The sequence below is a fragment of the Anopheles coustani genome, chromosome 3, assembly GCF_943734705.1.
Source record: "Anopheles coustani chromosome 3, idAnoCousDA_361_x.2, whole genome shotgun sequence".
NCBI lineage: Eukaryota > Metazoa > Arthropoda > Insecta > Diptera > Culicidae > Anopheles > Anopheles coustani.
The window spans coordinates 46,723,529-46,744,141 of NC_071288.1; the positions used below are offsets into that span (position 1 = coordinate 46,723,529).

Here is a 20,613-nt window from a genome sequence, read left to right on the forward strand (position 1 = left end):
CTACAGTTTCTTGATCGTTCCGGTGCTTCCGGAAGTAGTATCGGTGGCGGACGAATCGGAACTTAGTTTATCCCGCTCGGGAACCCGGGAAGCGTCATCAGCATCGAGACTACCACCATCCACCGCCCTTTGTGCCCCGTCATCAAGCGGTCGCACCAACTCGGGACACTTGAAAGACGACGGAGTTCGCATCAACGCAACGGGCCGTACGTAACTGTAGTGGCTTTCCGGCTTGTGTTCGATGCAAATAATGTCCACCGGTGGGGTGGCTTCCTCTTGCTCGTCTCCTTCCTGGCTCGGCACGGTAGGGTCACACTCCGAGCTGACCGAATTCTGCCTGGACATGGTCATGTAGGTGCTCTCCTGGTGCGTCGGCAGCAGGGGCCCAACGTGGAGGGTGTTCAGTGCGATCGGGGGCTCTTCCGCAACCGGAGGCTCTTCGGCCACGATAGGGGGTGAGCTGATAAAGTTTTTGCTCGTGCGTGCCTGCCGTCCGAGGGTGGAGCAGATGCGGGGCGGAGGGGCTGGAACTAGTCGGCCACCGTTCGTCGCGTCCCGACGTAAACTGTGCGTGCCGTGGGGAAGCGGTCCGTACAGGGACTGTGGAGGCAGGGAGCGACGCTTCATGGACGCGCCGATGGTTGCCCCACCGGAGCGCGGATGATCCGGTAGGACCTTTGGGAAGTTCCGCCTCTGTATCACCCGCAGCGCTTCCTCCGGTGAGAGCGGATCCTTCTCAATGCTCGCATCCCGGCACGTCACGTTGATATCGTTCGAAGGGTCGTGTTCCGGCTCTATGAAACTGGTGACTTCCTCCAGTGCGTGCTCGGCTGCGAAAGGTGGCGGCTGTCGGTCGGGATAGTTGTAGTATATCGTTGGTTTGGCTTCTTCCGTTGTGGCTGAGCTGGAGTAGGATGACGAGGCTGTGCTGCCAGTGCCAGTACTCTGGCTTCCACTGTGAGAGCATGGTTGGCCGTCGGGAAGGTCGCAACCGTCCGCCTCGTCCATCGAGCCGTATTCGAACGACTTCGCCTTGGTGATCTCGATCGGTTCCTGCCGGAGGACGCTGTTACTTCGCGCTTGTGGTGTCGCGTCGATGGCCACACTGATTTTGTGTGGAGGAACGACGGGAGGAACAACGCGCGGACAGCCTGCCGAGGCCACCATCCAGTCGCAAACCTTCGTGTGCGAGTCAACCGCATCGAGCCCAAGCGAACCCGCTTCCGATGAGCAACCGATCGGTGCGCCCTCTGGCGGTGGGTCAACGAAGTGCTGCTTCGCCACCGGTTCGTAGGAGTTGGACTTCCGCAGCATCATGGCCGCGGTCGAGGGACTGTGCTCCAGTATGTACCCGCCACCACCTTGCTGCAGATGGGGCAGATGATGATGATGGTGATGATGGTGCAGCGGGTGATGTGGCCCACAGGGGTCTTCCTTTTCGCCCAACGCAACGCCGGACACGACGGCAGCGGCCGCACTCTCCAGCATCGCGTCGTCGTACTTCCGCTTGACCACCTTCCGCCCGGCTGGGCCACTCTGGTTGGCCGCCAGATGACGCCGCACGAGGTACGCCACGACGACGAAGATATTGAACAGCAGAAACACGATGGCGATCGCGATCAGGAACGTGAGCGTTGACTCACTCTTCATTAGATCCGCCGCGTTGCCATCCAGATCCGCCGAGTCCGGGCCGAACCCATCGCGTCCCTGTTGCTGTTGCTGCAGATGTTTCTGGTGCTTTTGCAGCTCAACGCTCGTGGCCAGCTGGGCGGGACCCTTGTCGTGGCCGGACGGAATGGCGGCGACGGACGAGGTCGCCGGAGCATTGTACATCCCCGGGCCAGCCAGCGGGTCCTTCATTCGATAGAGCAGCTCCCTAAACGGGTCTTCCGTCGGACGCTCGATGTCCACCCGTATCGGATAGACGTTAATGTGCCCGGTGGGATACGCGTCCGGGTTCGGTGTGGTACCTCCCCGCACGCGACTCCCCTGCCCAGCGATACCCTTCGTGGTGGGATTGAAGAAATCCGAGTACGGCGCGTGAGTCTTAGAGCTCGTGATCTTCTTCAGCTCCTCCGGGAGCTGCTCGTTCCAGTACTTCATGTACTTCTGCCGGTAACGATGGCCCACGACGGGCGTGATGCCCATGTGAAGGTAGCTCTGGTTTACGCTGTTGTACTCCGGCCAGTCGACGTCGTAGTACGACCAATCTTCCGGATTGAGATTCAGAAACAGGTCTTTCCACGGTGCTTTTGGATTTCTGCAAAAGGGGAAAAGGAAAATGGACCATTAGCCAGCTACCTTTGATGAAAATCGATTGGCGTAAGGGACATCCGGATCCATGCAGCTGAGTGGTATTGCATCACTAAGTGAGATTACGCTGTAGGTGAACAATTTACAAAAGGAAACTTTTCCCAAGTCCATCTCCTTCGTTCATTGATCGAATGTTGCAGCGTTGTGCTTCAGTTACTTTAACTCGTTAGGTTCGCACTCGAAGAAGAATGGTTTTAGAATTTGGTGGACAGAAAATCCAATCATGCCGAAAGTTTGCCAATCAAGTAACTTAGTAAGAGACTTTGTTAGAAACTCAACCTGCTTCGAAAAAGTTTATCATTCCTTCCCGCAGTAACTGAATATGAAAGCTTGCATATAAACGAACGTGCAACTACAATTGAAGTTCTCCACAAGTTACTTTCCAATTTCCTTTTCGATGATATGTGTTTGGTGGGTCAGTGTTCAGGTGTTTGTTCCATACCGTATTGGAAATCAAAAACACACGTTATGGCGTTAGTTTGCAACATGTTGCAACGCATGCAATTAAAATATTTGATTTGCACCTATTGTAAATTAACGCTATCTATTATTTGCATACATGAGAACATTGATTACAAAGTTTTTTAATCAACCGTTTTATTACAGCATCCCTCAACATAAACAAGGCATTTTGCGGGATTTAAATGCTCGCTCAACCTTTACAAAAAAGTTTCATTCAATTCAATTATAAACTGGTAATCAAAATCGATAAGCCTCATCATCAAACAAAACAATAAAAAATCTGTATCAGTTTTATCATTTTATCTTTTAAAGTATTTTCTATATTACACTCCAAACAAAGCAAATATCTTTAAAAATCAAATGTAAGTACTGATTTACAAATTACATTTGACTGGCTTTCCTCAAGACTTTGTTCACTCATTTAGATGAAGATCCTCTGGCGATTTTCAGTTTGTCAAAAAAAAAATTACTTTGCTGCGTTTTCATTCGTTATTTTTTTTTTTTTTTAGGATTTTATTCGTAACATGTTTTCCAACTAAGCGGAATTGTTTTACAAATCAAAAAGTATTAATCTTGTCTACTTAGCAATAAATATTAGTGGACAATAAAGTTAGCAACCAGTAGCAGTTAAATCGGTTCCTACAATAAATTATTGCAACGTTCACGTAGCACAAGGTTTGAATCGGTTAATTAATAGATTAATAGCGAAATAGACACAAACAATTTGAAATGCGCATATTCCAGCAACCGCTTGTCTCTTACCCCGTTTTGGCAAAGTTGGAAAAATACTTCATCACTGCTTCGGAAAACAGTCGCTCGCGGGCGTTGTAGTGGTGCTGGAATGGACCAACCTGACCAAGTGGTGCTCCAAAAACGTACGCCAGATCCTCCCCGACGACGCTCTGGGAAAGCTGTAACCGGAACGTGATGGAGAGGAACGAGGGACAAAACAGTCGGGTAGTAATTAGACATCATTCCAATCGCGGTCTGTGGAACATTCCCGAACCACGTTCCGTGTCGGTCCACTTACCCGTCCGTACTCCCCAGCCTCACTATTGTGGCCGAACACGTACATGTAGCACTTGGGGTTGACCTTCGACAGATAGAGCCCGGTCTGGACCATCGGGGCGGCGACGCGCGCATCGGACAGTATCTCGAGCAGATTGTCCCGATGCTCGTCGGCCAGGGCCTTGTTCGGATCCATGTAGATGTCGGTGTACCTGCGAGGGGGATGAGAGAAACGGCGTCGGTAATGATTTCCATTTTCGATGCATTTTGCAAACGGAATCAATTTTCCTCCCGCGCTTGGTGCACTCTTTTCGGTTTCCGCTTCATTCGCGTTTTGCGGTGATGTCATTTAAATCATTGCATGAACCGGAGAGCGATAAAGAGCAAGGCGTGCAGGAAGTAGAAAATAGTAAAAATGTTCAACACCATCCCCAGCTACGTACTCCCGGAGTGTGGCGGCCAGGGCGAGGTCGGGCCGAATCTCGAACCGATTCTGCATGTAAAAGCGCAATAAATGGTCTCTTTCGTTCTCCAGCAGGCCGTACGTGAGCGCAACCGCATTCAGGATGTGATAGGACTCCAGCTCGGTCATGCCGTACAGCAGGTCGTATCTATAACCGACCCGGCGGGTGCGGGGACGGCGCGGGAAAAGGAAAAGATAAATCAAAATTAGTGTTTTTGCCCGCCCGGAAGCGTGGAGCTGCTTCGGCCGCTGCTGCACGGAATGGATAAATCACACGACGGTTACCCACTAAAAATGTCACTGTACTGGCCCATGACTTTGTGCGGCAGGTTCGGGATAACCAGCCCGTCCACGATGGGCCCGAAGCGTGTGGAGAACTGCGGGGAGGCCGTTTTTACGCCCAGAATTTCGCTGTAGCGCTTCCGGCGCAAGCACGCGGTGACCTCGTCGTTCTCGCCGTTCAGCGGACAGTTCAGTCCCTGCAGGACCTGCATGGTTGCTTGGAGCGGATGTTGCGTGAGCGCCCAGTCCGACAGGGCCGAACCGGACATCAGGACCGCCCGGTGGAAGAGGCCTTTGGCCACCGGCGACACCATCAGGAAGTTGACGCAGGCTGCCCCCGTACTGTGGCCCATCACCGTCACCAGCTTGGGGTCGCCCCCGAACGCACCGATATTCTCCTTGATCCACTGCAGGGCGGCGATTTGGTCCAACAGGCCAAAGTTGCTCGTCGTGTGGTCGCTGATGCCGGGCTTCATGAATCCTGCAACGCGCTGATACGGTTAGACCCACGAATAGCTTTTCGGTCGAAGCCCAGGCCGGGCGTTACTCACCGAGGATGCCGAGGCGGAAGTTGAGTGTCACCACTATCACCTGACCGTAGCTCGCCAGGATGGATCCATCGTATGGGTTGCCGCTGTTCCATTCGTACGACTCGCCGTGGATGTACACGATCACTGGATATTTGCTCTGCGGTCCAATGCCTTCTGTGAATACATTATTATTCGAGTAAGTAGGAGGTTTGCCTGGTCGTGCGTCATTGGTTGTTGCAAATTCAATATCTAATTACAGCTCCAGATCCCACCCCTCGGAAACTTTTCCTTTTACTCAACGGCAGGTTACATCCATTCGGGTGTTTGGTGTTCCAACGCGAGATAGGTGCGGATTGAATTATAGGGTTTGAATCAGTATAATCAAGCGATTGCTTCAGTTGTAAAGAATTATTTTAACGATTTCAATTAGGAGTTATTTGAATTCAGCTCTTTTTGCACTCGTATCCATGGTAGGTTTTACAAAGAATTTCTTTTAGCTTTCGTAGATATCAAAGTGTTTAAAGTTGTATCATTTAGAAAATCATATTCCTTGTAATGACAAATGCTAATTGTACCATGAATTTACTACCCTTTCAGTTGCTAAGCTTTTTGCAAATGTTGAACGTAACTAGCAATGAATAAAAATAATTCCTCGGATTTATATTGACTAGCAGAAAATTATTTTACTCCAATAAATGTATCTTTATTCTGGTAATTTATTACGGGATGGTTATCTTAGGAAATACCAGTCCGTCGTCCTCCATCTTTCAGAAATTGTATGTTAATGTTATTGAAATCGGTTCGGTTAATTTTTTTGTAAATCGCCCTTATAGTCAGCTATTACGTGTGTGAAACAAGTCTTAAGTTAACCAATAAGAACACAACGAGGCAGTTAGAACACCACAAATACCACAAAATACAACGGACGGGTTTTCTCAGCAAAAACTTCTGTCAAATAAAATACTGTTGATAGATGTTAATGATTTATGTAGTAAAAACGCTTCTTGCAGATCTAAAACTGTCTCATCAATGCCACCCATACATGCCTATATAACGCTACAAATTCTTTTTGTTTTCCTGGGGTTTAAATACTGACTCAAAAAATCCAGTGTGTGACACAGCTGAATGAAAAACAAGAAATATTAAACTATTCCTATTTGCAAACTTGGTGATGTCTGGATTATGAACAGTTGACACCTTTCTGGTCGATATTAACCTTCTCGAAGACTCTAAAATCTTTGGCATACACATTTTTAACAACTATCTGTTTCATAGGTTTGTTCTATGAACAAGATATGTAACTTATACTGCAGCCATAAGAACACTTTTCAATTAACTTATATGTTGTTTTTTAAGCATCTAACGTTTGCTTCTTTTCCTATTTATTTATTATTTCAACACCAAATTGGTTACCATCCGGTGCTCGAAAACAGAATAAAACACTGTAATTAAACTGCCAGGAAATATTCAAATTATTGAACAGACCGTTTTCGGATGCCAGTATAAATCATAAAATTCCGAACTGGCGTTATTCCAATCCCGCACCGCCGCGTTAGTGGAAGAAATGAAAAGCGGGCAACCCTAGAGAAACACCACAAAAACGACTCCTGTCAAAGCTCATCCGATCTTTCCGCTCTCCATTGAGCAGAGTTAAGGGCCTGACGTGCGGGTGGAACGGTTCCGTCTCGAGGTCGGGTGATCATTTTCACGTTAGCGAAATGGGTCAGTGATTGAATTTTGCTGAGCATAATAATATTTTCCCTCCAATTTCGTACGGCATGCCACTACACCTGTTTGTTCTCTCTCTTTCTGCCTCCCGTGGCCCTTCGTATTTCCACAGCGCATAGTGTTGTTTTTCATTTATTTTGATATTCACAATTTTATTCCGCCCTTCATTACACCTGAGTGGATTTCATTTTTTCCCCTGGTAGATCGGTAGAAAAAAAACATATCTCGTTCTCGGAAACCTTTCAGTTTAACTCGGCAACGGTTAAATCATTCGGGAAGGGCGGCAAGACGCCAGGCGAAAAAACGAGAATTTCGGAATGTGGGTAAAACGGAGGTAAATTAATTTCATTCTCAACCGCTCGCGGAATAATTCGAACATAAATTTTCATCCCAAGCGATCAAAATAGAAGCAAAACATTGCAAGCACGGAACACCATCGACTGCATTGCCGCGCCAGTCGGTCAGGTGAAGCACGTGCATCTTTTAGCACAACTGCATCAAGTCGCTTCAGCTCAATATCGATCCACTCAAGAACTCCCTCGTGGTTGGCATCTGTAAGTGCATGTTTTTAAACCCATTCCATCAAGCTTCAAGTACTTTAAACACCGACAAACCGATGTTGTTTTTGTTGTTGTGCGAGGACGGTTGGTTCCATCTGCACGGGAGAAGCAAAAATAAAACTCGAACTTTTCAACCGTCACTAACGTTTTCTCATTTACCATTTCCTCGTACGTCACTTTCATCCGATACTCAGGAATTCTCCGGAACGGGAGAGGAGGGGTTGTTGTTATGCCAGTGACAAGCTGGACCAGGAACTTCACGCTAACGGTGTTGACGACCAACGTTGGGAAGCTTTTCCGGATCACGGGAGCAGGTGAATGGGAAAATTGTCGACCTTTAAAGCCTCACATTTGCCGCAGTTTTTTTAACGTTGCGATAGTTTTCTTATTTTCTTTAACAGAGAAAAGTTTTTACTGAGCGAAAGATGTTTCACATCAGCGTAGTTTTAAAGTTGAATCTGACAAACGATTGGTTCAACGAAAATGTGCTTTAAAACTTTAAGTGTCACGTTCAATGATTCCTATTGCAGAATATAGAAAATTGTTCTTGGTACTTTTTCATTAAGACCAACTAAGATTCTTCTGATCAATGCTACTTTAAAGAATATAATATGCATGTTATTTTAATTCGATCGATCAATATACAATCAAGTAAATTGGAAATAATTGCATGTAGCAAAAAATCAAATAGAGACATTTAGACTTGTCTGACTTTGATTTCTTCTATTGATGTCATCGATTTTCTTCATGATTTTTTCAAAGATATGTTCAAGTTTCAAAAATACTTGTTATAGGTTTAGTGGAATCGGCTCGCATAAAAGTACTACACAAATTATAGATGTGATTATATGACTTGACTATACATTCATGTTTTCGTTTTCTGGTTTATTACCATAAAGTTTACTATTTTTGTTGTGTTGTTTGTACATACCAACGTAGTCTACGAAACTATGAAAATTTACCCGCCGAAATGTTTTCTCAAGCATCATAATATGCTTCAGCTAGGCAACAGAGGTGATGAGAAAGGTGCGCTCGGAAAAATGCGTCTTAAGCCCGAGCAAGAAATTCCTCCTTCAATTCCACTCCTAGCACGTTGGAAAATAAATAAAAAGCGATTGCGATTGGCGCTGCCCGAGGCCAATTAAAATCCCGAATTGCGGAGCAAAGAATATGGCCCCGATCCAACAAACGCGGCCGATCGCAGGAAAACAGTGGACCAGAAGCGATTTGGCCTTCTTGCGACCCACATATCTTTTTTTCCCTTTCGGCTTTCCCTTCAGCCCCGCCAGCTCGAAAGGATGTCACCAAGCGATGGGACTCTCTTCGCCTTCCTCTAGCTCGTGCGGGGAGAAGTGCTTGGCGCCACTTTTCTATGCGCGCTGTTCGGTGTGCTCCCATTTCAAGGACTTTGCTCTTCGTTCGCGCGCGCTCGCACACGCTCTAAATCGATCGTTCGTTTGCCCAATGGTGTCCGCTGGTGACGCCGGGTAGGAAGCGGGAGATCGTTGGGTTTATGATTGAGTGTTTCCCACCCAGCGCGGTGGGCGCGGTATTCTTCGTAGGGGGTTGTGGTTTGTTTTTTCTTGGTTCAAGTCATTTGTGTGTGGGTTTTTTTCGCCATTTCATGTCAACATAAGTTTCCAACATTTCGTTCAACTTGACGTCAATTGGCCACCAACGTCGAACGCAACCGGATCAGAGGAAACGGACAAAAATTCTTCGCAAGCAAAACTCACCATAGCTCGGGACGTACAGGTTCAGGTAGAGACAGTCCTCGTTTTCCGACTTCAGGAAGGGCAGTAGTCGCTTGATCTGGTCGTACCGGCCCTTGGAGTAGTTGTTGTTCGCGTTGGTCAGACTCGGCAGGTTCTGCGGGCAGACCGGTGACAGCTTTGTCGCCATCTTCAACCCACTCCAGGGAATGGGAGCACTGGGAGGCATGAACCGTCGGGACCCGACCGGTGCCTCCGCATACGGTATGCCCAAATACCGGTCGACGTTCTTCAGGCCGGACTGTGGGTGCATAACGCGCACAGAGCCCCGCAGGATGCCCTGCTTGACGGCGATGTCCCGCGTGTAGGGCGTTCCGTCGCGCGGATCATAGCCCTGTTGCTGCTGCTGTTGTTGCTGCTGCTGTCCCTGGACAGGGCTTTGTGGTCGTGGAGCACCGGCAGCCTTTCGGTAGAGCTCAGCCCGTGCGATGAACGGATTGCTTTCGTAATTCGCCATCGCTGGACGTTGATAGGAGGAGGAGGAAGGACCATCGTTGGACATCGACATCGATGGGTAGAGGTCGGTTCCGTCACTCGCGAGAAATCCGGCGATCTGTGGCTTGCGTACCGTTGTCGCCGGCAGTCCCAGATCGTCGTACTCACTGCTGTCGAGGATGGTTTCCACTTGCGCGAGGACCACACGCAGCGAAAACACCAGGTTCAACAGGAGCATTAGCATATGCTTCGCCATTTCGCTTGCCGTGCTATCGTTGGACTAGCGGAACGCATAAATTTACTGTTTGTATGCGTACACACTCACTTCGCGACTTTTGTGTGGGGTGAACTTTTTTACAGCACGAAAATATACTACTTGTCAACATAGAACGGGTGTTTTTCTAACACTAAGCACCTTCTTCAACATCACCTCATACAGACTCATCATAATCCACGACTGCGGTTAGTTCCACAAAAAGGACCGCGTTGTTTTGGCGAGCACTTGAACATGGAATTTTCACAACACTTTCCGAGCAGCTGTTTTTGTTCTTTCTGCTTGCACTCAAACGTAAAACACCGTTACGTACGCCACCATCACACGCCCGGGCACAGATGATCTTCCAAGATCGAGCTATTTCTTCGTCGCTTGCCAACACTCGGGCGTACATTCGCTTCGACAGTTGGTTCCGCTACCATTACTCGTTTCATCAAGCGTCACGCACGGTTTCACTAATCACTCGGAAACTCACCGATCCTTCAGACTCGCTCGGTTCAGCGGCGTTGATCTTTGCGAGCGGAGTGCCCGTGCTTCTGCGTCACGGAACGATCCTGCGAAAGAGATAGAGCCATAACAATGACGATCCCAATGCCCGGTAGCTGGGGCGACCTACAAAACTGAAAGGGCAACTACATATATACATAAGGCACGCCGCGGCAATAACAATCGATCGGGCGGTTTTTTGGTGGCAGGGAAATGTGGCACGGTGAAGGGTGCGGCGCATGACCGACGCGTTGTATAGTAAACCGAAACGGCGCGAAACGGCAACGAAATGGTTCAAGAATGACGAAGGAAATTCCGCACGTGCGGAGTCCTCGGAGGATCCCTCGGGGGTTCGAAGGTGGCACAGATGACACAACGTGATAATCCACCGCATGGTTTTTTTTTTCTTGTTTCTCGCTTGCCTCACGTACACCCAGCGTTTTACGGTTGGGGGGAAGGATCTTCGGAGGGGTTGACTGATGAAGAAAAAAACATATCTTCTTCCCCGCAACTGACCCTCCGGCCCTCAACGAGCAACAAACTAATCAGATGTTTACGCTACGGGATGAAACGCGAACCGGTTTTAAGTGAGGTCCGTCGGTTGATGGCGTGCTGATGTTTGGCATTTGGACAGTGGAAAGAAGAAGAGAAAATGAAAAAGGCAAACAAAAAAAACACACACACACACAAACCGGTGGATGCGATCGTCGTACAGGGGAAAGGATTACGCAGGAGAGAAGTGCGGACAAGAGGTGGAACTAAAAATGAACATCAAGAGGAAAAACATAAGAGAAAAATAAACCCACCGCCCATCTAGTGCGGGTCTATTTTTAAGCACACCGATGTCCCCCTGTCCCCACGATTCCGTGGAGTGCGTCTTGAGCATCCTAAAAGACGAGAGGTCTTCGCTCGCTTTCAACATGCTACGAGATAGATTGAGTGCGTGATTGTGTGAAAAATGGGTGTTATCGTGCTCTTGAATTCATGAGGGAAAATAATTCCTATGAAAAGGAAAATACTATTCAGAACAGTCAAGCATAGGAGAAATTCTGACGAAACGTAAGGTAAAATCATTCGATTTCAACGAATCGACCTTCTTTTAATGATCCTACGTCTTCCTTTGAAGAGTAGAAAAGCCGGTCTCATCAGTTAATGGCGTAGTGAACCGAATCGCCCGCTCGTAGGAACAGCTCGTTTACATCAAAACACACCGACACTCCATAAGGATCACTCGGGTGTGTCGAATTCGATCGCCACCATGATGGTTTATGATTTATCAATAAACTTGAAAACCATGTCCGTCGTCCAGGGGCAGCAGTTTTGATGTCGGAGGTTGTTTTTACCGACTTGAATGGACCGCGTGCTCATTGAGAAATATCATTTCTGACAAACCAGCAGCAACAACGTAGTTATATTGTAGCAAACACACACACACAAGCCACAGCATACGCACACACATGCTGTTGATGGAATAAATCAATAAACAATTCACGAGAAACGCATCCGCTTTCGCATGCCCCCGTAATGAGTTCAGCCGAGCTTGTTGTGTCCGCACCAAAAATGTCTCCTCGGTAACTGTACTCGCATCTCTGCTTGTGTCGACACATGTTAACATTCCTTCGCGCTGAGGCAACCAGCAACCTCCCGGCGTAATTTGGGAACATTTGAGCAAGCGTGTTTTTCGACGGAACCATGATTTAGTCATAATTTCCAACCCATCACCCGAGGGCTCTAGCGAACCATCTGCCGTTGATTGAGCCATTTGTTTTACGGCGAGAAAATCAACACGTCGAGGTGAAATTTAATTACATGTTTGCCACGCTTCCCACAGACCGCTCGGTGAAGTGTGGGACGCACAAGTGTTTGGCACACCCGAACAATCATATCACAATACAAATTTGTTATCATCGGTTTGGACAAGGGATGGGTTCCGAAAATGGGCGTAAAATCAGTACATTTTACGTCCTGTGGGCTAGACAATAATTAACTGGAAAATGTTCATATGGCAATCTAATAACAATTTCATAGCATTTAAATAGTTCATCGTAAAGCTATGGCATTACCACATAAACAGAAGGGACCAATAATTGTCAAACACTTCGTCAGTTTATGTCCTAGTTTCTTTGTCAAATTATCCATCATTCAACTGGCTTTTCAATCATTTGGTCACTGTTTATGATATTTACTAATCATTTAAGTAGCTGACTCTTATGTTTAGCAAACAAAGCAAACATTTTATTGGTTGACAATAAACTTAACGATACTCACAATGTCAGCTCAGTTCAATATACATTTCTACTGGTTTAATTTAAATAAAGCCATCTCCGTACATACTAGTCTTGTTATCAAATTCACATTTCATTAATAACATCATTAATAATAGCCAGGGGTTTTGTCACCGACACTTTTTAGAATTTCATTAGAGTTGAATCAGTATAATCTCAAAATTTACCATTCATTATTTCAAATAAAAAAACTACGTATCTAATGTTAGAAATCAACATTTCATACGGTTTTCTTACCCACCTCTCAAACACAAACAAGAATATATTATAAATGCATACATGAAATAATTCTTATATAATTAATAAAACCAATTCTTCCAGTGATATTGCAATAAAATCTCACAATATTCATATTGCAGCAAATTTAGCGTAGATAAGCCGCATGCGTACGTTACAACGCCATATCTTTTACTCATAACCATATTCAGTTGTCTGAAACAATAATTAACACACTTCTAGCACGTCGTTGGACGATTTCCCACTAACAATTCGCATGATCTTCAGCGAGCCATTACTTTTGGTGCCGTTGGTGGCAATCAACGGACGCCCCATATAAATAGAAACACCTTCTCTTCCGCCCAATGGCACCAAACGCACCAACGGTGTTGTTACGAGCGCGGGTGCGTGCACCTTCGCCTGTGTTGGTACGTGTTTGTGCCCCGTAAACCGGCAACACACACGCGGAACTGGCCACGGGATGAAACGCACGGAGGAAATTACTCAAAGGGGCACATAACTTCTTGATGAATGTTGGCAAGTTTTATTGGTCGGGTCGGGGGAAAAAAATAATCCACCGGTGCTTTTCCAGCTGAGTCCGCGGCCATCTCTGCTAGAGGAAATGGTCCGCAGCCGTTGGAGAAGGAAAAAAAGGTGCTCCTCTACTTTTTTCTGCTCTTATGACGGAGCCGAAAAATAAGCGATTTCCTCGGTTGCCTCTTGACCACCACTGATCGAGCTGATGTACGTGTGCTGCAGGCATCACTTTTGCCGTCATGGAAACAGAGATCATATACCAAAAACAAAAAAAAAGCGAGAAGAGGAAAACGCTAACCACCGGATGCCTTTGACCACTTTCTACCATCGGGCGCTGGGAGGAAACTTTATTAATTAAGGAAACTCGACCGATACGATGTGAAAGGACCAGAGCAAAAAAAAAACGTAGATGAAACGTCAACGAATTTGCCACAGACTTCCGGGGCTAGGGGGCCGGGATCTTCGTGCCCTGAGATGACCAGACCCAGAGGGTGTCCAGCGAATGGTTTCGGCGAATGCGTGCACGAGCAGTGGACCAGCAAAAATGTCATCTCTTCATCACGAGCGCTGGGCCAAGCGAAGGAAACGTTGTCGAAACGGTAATATATTTCACCGGTGATCAAAATAGCATTCGTTTAACAACTCTTTTGAATAGGGACCCTGTGCACATGAGGTCGTTCCTTGGCCGCTCGTGAATCTCGTGACGGCAATGGCCGTCGAAAGCAATTAATTAAAGTTCGTCCACTTCGGTAACGCTCTCCGTCCCGAAAACTACGACCGACCCATTGATCCGGTCAGTATCCGCACCAGCACACCAGGTTCCACCGAGGTTGGTACTAAGGGATCCGTTTGGTTCGTGCCTTGGCGTGGAGCCGATGCTCGTAGTCTCGTCGATGTGACTGAACTAAAATTAAACCAGGCTTTCCCGTTGCGTTGGATGCGTTTCCCGTTTATAGTTCCCTCGGGAAGGACGGAATTTTCTTCCCGAGTGCATCGACGAGTCAAAGACATGTGAACCATGAGGAGGACGATGGGGTACGGCACGAGGAAATATGCGTTTTCCTTCTTTCTTGCTTTCCTTTTTTTTCGATGTCAAAGTCCATCATTTCCAAATCCGCTGCGATGCGCTTCGTACGGGTGCCCAGCCGTGCTTGGGCGTCGTCTGCCATCCTTGGAACATCTGTTCCCGCCAGCCTTGGTTTGGCTCGTGCTAGAGCCGCTACCCCTGCATGGTCCCTCCTTCAGTCAAACCACTGGAGCTCAAACCGGGTTGCCAGGTTTTCTCCTGACGGTAATAAACGGGTTTCGAGCTGCAAACTACCAGCCAGTTCTTGGGATGGAATGATAGCACCGACCGTTATTGCCTTCGCAGCCATGAACAGGGTACCGCAGGTGGAAAGTCCTACCTCCGCCCCCCGTGGTACTACGTCCTGCGCTGCGTTGTTCCTTTAATTACGAAAAAGGGCGCTCCATCCGCAGTCGGATGCGTCGTGTGGAGGGGGCCGGGGGGGGGGGGGGGGGGGGGATAAAAAAAACAGGAAAAGGTTGTAGGTTTCTCCCGTTCGCGTTTCTGCGTTAGCATGCATCATCTTTCGAGTGCAGCAATAACCGCTCATGTTTCGTACGTCTTCGTCCGGGGCAAAATGGCAACCAAATCCGTGACCGAACGGAACCCTCGCGAAAAGGGAATGCACTCCGTACCATATGTGTACCGATTCGAAGGCAAAGCACACATACAGGCACACCGACACGCTAACGCAGCTGTGGGCACGTGCAGCATTCATCATCACCGGCACCCGGGTGTGTCAATTGCGGTAGCCGGAGGCGAAAAAGGGAAAACCCAACGCAAATGTCCCGGAAGAGCAAAACGAAAACAGCGTCGGGGAAGCATAAGGAAAGTGCACAAGATGGGGCTAGAGGGGGTGATGCTGGTGGAGGAAGATTGATTTACTTCTCTTCTATGAGCAAGCACTGGAAAAAGGGGAGAGTGGGCAATAAGAAGCACTGTTGAAAAACTGTTCTCAACCAGCCTTCCCGAGGTCCCGGAAAGGCCCAGATGGTGCCAGAGACACCGGCCTGCCAACCCTTACCAACCCTCACACCGTAGTGCACACAACGAACACGGGCAGACACGAGATAAAATGCATTCATGCACCTGTCCGAGGAATGCAATCACTAAGCTAATATTTTGAAGATTGTCACTTTTCCAACCACAAGCTGCTCTGCGGGTTTTAGACTTCCTGGTCTTCCAAAACAAGGTGGTACACCATCTTCGGCTAGACTACTAATTAATTCGTGCCCTATCATCATCAGCATCATGCCGGTCGGTATCTTGCTGCGTTAAGGGAACCTAAATCTTTTAACGGAATCGACGCCGAAGACGGAAGCAACGAGTTCCTCGTGTTCCAACGAGTCCTGGCTGAAGGCTCGCTACACTACGCCAGCCATTAGGTGATCATTAATTTTCGGTAACCTTTTCGGCGCAAAGGTAGTTTGCGGCCCTCGAGCCCCCCCCTTAATGCCTCGTTGAACTAATCGAAATTGAGGCAAACCTCAGCAACCTCGACCCACCGTTCCTCGATCGGCACAGGAAGTTCGGGTGCATTCCTCGGGGCGTGCGGCTGCCTTTGCCTTTTGCCGCCCGGGCGGAAATCCGAAACTCCCATGATTGGGTTTAACTTTTCCTTCCCCGTTCTGCGTTCCATGGGGAGCAGGAGGGGGACGGGCTGATGATGCTGAGAATGCCAACATCTGGTCGGTGCCGTCTATTTGTCGGAAGTACGAGAAATGTAAAAATAATGGCCAGTCTTTCGTCGTCGTCGTCGTCGTCGTCGTCGGTTTCGTTCACTCGTTCGCTCGCGTTCTCTGTTTCACCCAATGTTTGTCGTTCTCTTTTCCGGTAAAATCCATTTGCCATCCCGTTTGGTGCACTCGTATCACCACCGGGGAAAATGTGTTCGCATTCAGCCACAAACGATAGGTAAAGTGTGGCCGGCACCGGCCCAGAACGGGAGCGGAGAGTAGAGGTTTCGGTTTCGGTTCGTCCACATTTATGGGATTCCGTGTAGTTCCGACTGTTCCCTGGGGGGATATTTGATGACCTAAAATTAACGCTACGAAAAAAGGAGGGAAAACATGCGTACGGCCGGAAGGAGCTAACGTATCGTCCGAAGCATCCTGGAAAGACACCACGGGGATGCTAAGTATCCTTTAGAAGACCGTTCGAATCGAAGGCATGTTTGAACAAACGAACCTAAATTTTGTGATTGATCCAAGGCTATAATTAAATGGATCACGTAAACTGTTGGCACGCCTGGATTTAATCCTGAAAGTGATAAATTTCCTGTTTTAGTTGAGTCAACTTTAAAACAATGTATTTCTCTAGTAGGTTATATGCCATATTCGTACGATATGGTTAGACTAGTAGTTAATTAATAACCAAGAAATTTAACCAACTTTGAACTAGCGTTTTGTCTTATGGATCTTTAGGCGAGATTCATTCCTATGAAGCCCTCACCTAAGATTCATTCATATTAATTATTCATCGTTTGGGATTCAAATCTCAAAACATTGTTGAATCTGTCGAAATCGAAATGAATCTTCATAAATCTTTTATGAATCTTTTACGAATTTTCAAGTTTCTTTTGTTGGCGTGGATTAAGCGACAAAAAAAACAAAGGTTTCTTATCATTGTTCAAGGCTTCACTTTTATGTCTTTTTTACATTAATGGATCCTAGGAATTCAAGAAACTCTCGTTAAAAGATTCATGAATCTTGGAAATGATACAGTCACTCAAATTAATGAATCTGAATCGGAATTGCACATACTGCTACTTTAAACTGATTATTCTAATTGATATTAAAGTCTCATCAACTAACATAAGCCTCCTATCTTTTTATTTTACAAACCCTTTTCATATCTTTATGAACGTCTTCAAATTAATTGATTTCAGTTATATCAACTTCGTATTTATGGAATACACTATTTAAAAAAATGATTTGTTCCATTTGTCCCATTCCAAATATGTATTATTTCGCGAAATGGAAAAACAGTAACTTTTTCTCATTCCAATATTAATCCTTATCGTTCTTTCCCAGTGCCCTCGGCAACATTATACCCAGCTGCTTTACTCATGCTCCAACTCCGCCAAATTCGTACAACAATTCCGGATGCGATGAACATGGCAAATTGTGATATGGAGATTTTTCCCTCTTTCGAGCGCGTGACGCTTAATTTGACGTTGGGTTGCACCCGGCATTCAACTAGCAGCTGGCTATGCTGACTTCTGCAATGTGATGATAGTTAATTCTCGCTCAGCCCAACCAGGCTTTGCCTGCTGACTCACCAGCCGAACGATTCAGCACCAACCAAAAAAACCCAAAACAAGAACTAGAACCCCTCGGACGCCTTGCAGCACATGTTGTGCTCGTTATGTGTTTTTATCCCTTTCAGAGCATTTTACTATCAACTTAAGCAGGCGGCAAAAAATAAACCAATGCGAAAAGGGTAACGCGGGGGCAGTAAATGTAGCATAGCGTAATCCACGTAACCCTCACGCACACCCGTTTCATCCGGATCCGGCCCTCAAGCCAACCAAACGAACCGATGATGAGCTGCACGCTGCAAATGGTACACAGCGGGCCGAGGATGGAAACCGGATCGGGACCATCTGGGAGTTTCGTTGAACGTATTTTTATAGTTGAAAACAAAAGGGAAGCGCTAAAACCTTCCGTCAACCGGCGGCGGACGGACGCGAACGGGGTGGATCTACTAATGGCGTTTAAACATCAACGTTGCAACGCGGAGAGTTTGTAGTTGATAACTAAAAATAATTATCACGAAACGCTGAGGAGTGGAAGAGAGGTTGGATGGTGGCTGGGAAGGGCAAGCAAGTTCTCGAAATACACCGCTAGAAAGTGAGTTTCCCTCTCTAGCGCGCGGGGGCGAAAACGGGTTGCGTTCAGAGAAAGGTCAGGGTGGAAAACAACAAGCACATAACTCAGCGCGGTACATTGTTGGCGCGTTCGTCCTCGTGATTACAGTCTGACGCGTGACGGATTTCGCACAAATGGTAACAATCATGGCGCGCATAAAATTGACCTTTGATAAAGGCTCTTCGTGGTGTGCCGTTTTTTTTTTTGGGACATGGTTCCGCACTCCGAACACCCTCGCAGAATATTTTATACTGTTGATTTCGTTCCAACCGAGGATACGCAACGCTCTACAGCGCGTACGGCGTGTCCGATGCTTCTTACCACGTTTGGTATGGGTCGCTTGCAGGAATGTCATGCCCGCACGAAGATTGTGCCCCTAAATCCACTTCCTAGTGTCACCATCTAGTGTCATTGCGCCGGTTGGACGTACCGTATCCACTTCGGGATCCACTTTTTCGCGTCCATCCCCGGCATCGCGCTCCTTCCCGCGCACGGAAGCTGTTAGAATGTTCTGCTGTGGCACAATGTTGTTGTTTCTCTTCCGCCACACACACGCACGCACATTTTCCCTTTTCCTCACACGAGAGCGCGATCTTCTCGCGTCGTGACACTTTATAAATTTAGCGCACCTAAGCCGCGCCGAGGCGAACGTTCGAGCCTCTTTTGGGGGAAGCAATTCGGACACACGCTCACATTAGCGCTCTGCAGCCGCCTCCTCGTCACCAACCCTCCATAACCAGAACGCGCGTCTTTCAAATCCGGCGAGGAAAGGCGGAAAAGGCGACGTTTCGGCAGCGCCTTTTGGCCAGCTGCGCAAGCTAATGTTGGCTTAATGCACGCGCGTCACTAAACGAAGCACTTTTCCTTCGGCAGATAGTGAAGGGAAGGATAGAAGGGCTTCAAAACATTCACACATACACGCACACACACACACACACACACACACACACGAGCACACATATCGGGCATCGAGCGGCGTTATTTATAAAACGCTCGAAAGGAAGAAGCTACGTGATCTTGTTTTGCCGTGCACGCTCTCGTTACCGAAATCGCTTGCTTATGCTGGGTATGGTGCACCCAAGACATGCGGTCTCTGGTGCAGTTTTCTTTACGAAATTGTGTACATAGGCACAAAAACAAATAGAAAAAAAACTCACGCACAATAACATTCCTTTCCACCAGGTGACTGAACTTAATCAATCTCACCTCCAACTGGTCAAATCTAGGTCCTCCCCACCATACGCTCCGTTTTGTCGTGCTTTTCTTTATCCACCTTCAGGCGGATCAATTGGGGACGACTTGTAGAGTCCGTCACAATGTTTTGCATAGTTGAATATGTAGGACACGCACAATCGACTGTTTAGAAATGCAAAGATGTACCAAAGGTCACAAATGAAGATAAGTTGTTTTCTTACATGTACACACTTACACCACCACCATTCTTATGATTTATGCATTCTTCACCACAAAACACTTAACACATTCGGGAATCCTCAGTGGCCTCGATCGTTTCGCCTTTTTTTCATCACTTCAATCTTTGGAATTCGGTCGTCAAGGAATCTTGCACGCGACGCCATCGAATCCGAGACACGAGATTTGATTTTCGTTCGCTTTTTGTTTTCGAATGTCGTCTCGCGAGTAAGGACTTAATATGGACAGATTTATGCTGCCACAGTAAGAATACTTTTGAGCGGTTTTATTTTTCACTTTCGAATTGTCGGTGCGTTTTTGTGTGTGTTGAATGTTTTTTTTTGTTTTCCTCTCCCGCCGATGACGGACGTAGCGCGCGCTTTGGCCAATCGTAGGAACAGGAAGCCACAGCACCCAGCTGCTGATCTTGAGCCGCGTGTTGACGACGCGACGACCGATCGGAGACTGACTTTGCGCGAGGGATGCGCGCACTCGCGACAGTCCGATGAGACGCGATCGCATTCATCTGGTGACAGGCACGATCGGTGACAAATTTAAACATTCCCGTACGCACAGGGTGCCCCATGTGGGACGTTTAGAGTGATCACTACGTGTATCTTAGAGTTTTATTTTAAAATGTTCTTGTAAATATGTTGTCTATAGTGTTTTTTTGTCTGTTTTTGTAAATATGCTGTCTTAAATATTCTTTTATTAAATACAACTTTATTTTGTTCAACTGTGTAATAAAGCAGTCCAAGAGCTAACAAAAAACAGTTTACGAGCAACAAGCGCGGCTAGCCCTAAAACCCCGGTAGTTGGGGAGGTTTATGAAAATGTACACAACTAAGCTAAATTTTACACAATTTTAATAAGTTCGTGCTATGTAACCTTTTGCCCCAGACTAATTTTAAAAATGA

The 20,613-nt window shown here is 47.1% G+C and overlaps 1 protein-coding gene across 1 annotated transcript; it reads right to left on the reverse strand.

Annotated features, from left to right (window-relative positions):
- LOC131260291 (uncharacterized) lies at nt 1-9,797 on the reverse strand. Its single transcript, XM_058261987.1, has 7 exons — nt 9,083-9,797; nt 5,080-5,232; nt 4,532-5,009; nt 4,227-4,394; nt 3,806-3,995; nt 3,538-3,686; nt 1-2,260 (listed from the first exon to the last, which is right to left on the reverse strand). The coding sequence occupies exons 1-7, from the start codon at nt 9,795-9,797 to the stop codon at nt 1-3; spliced, it is 4,113 nt and encodes a 1,370-aa protein (XP_058117970.1).
- Between the last annotated feature and the right edge of the window lie 10,816 nt (nt 9,798-20,613).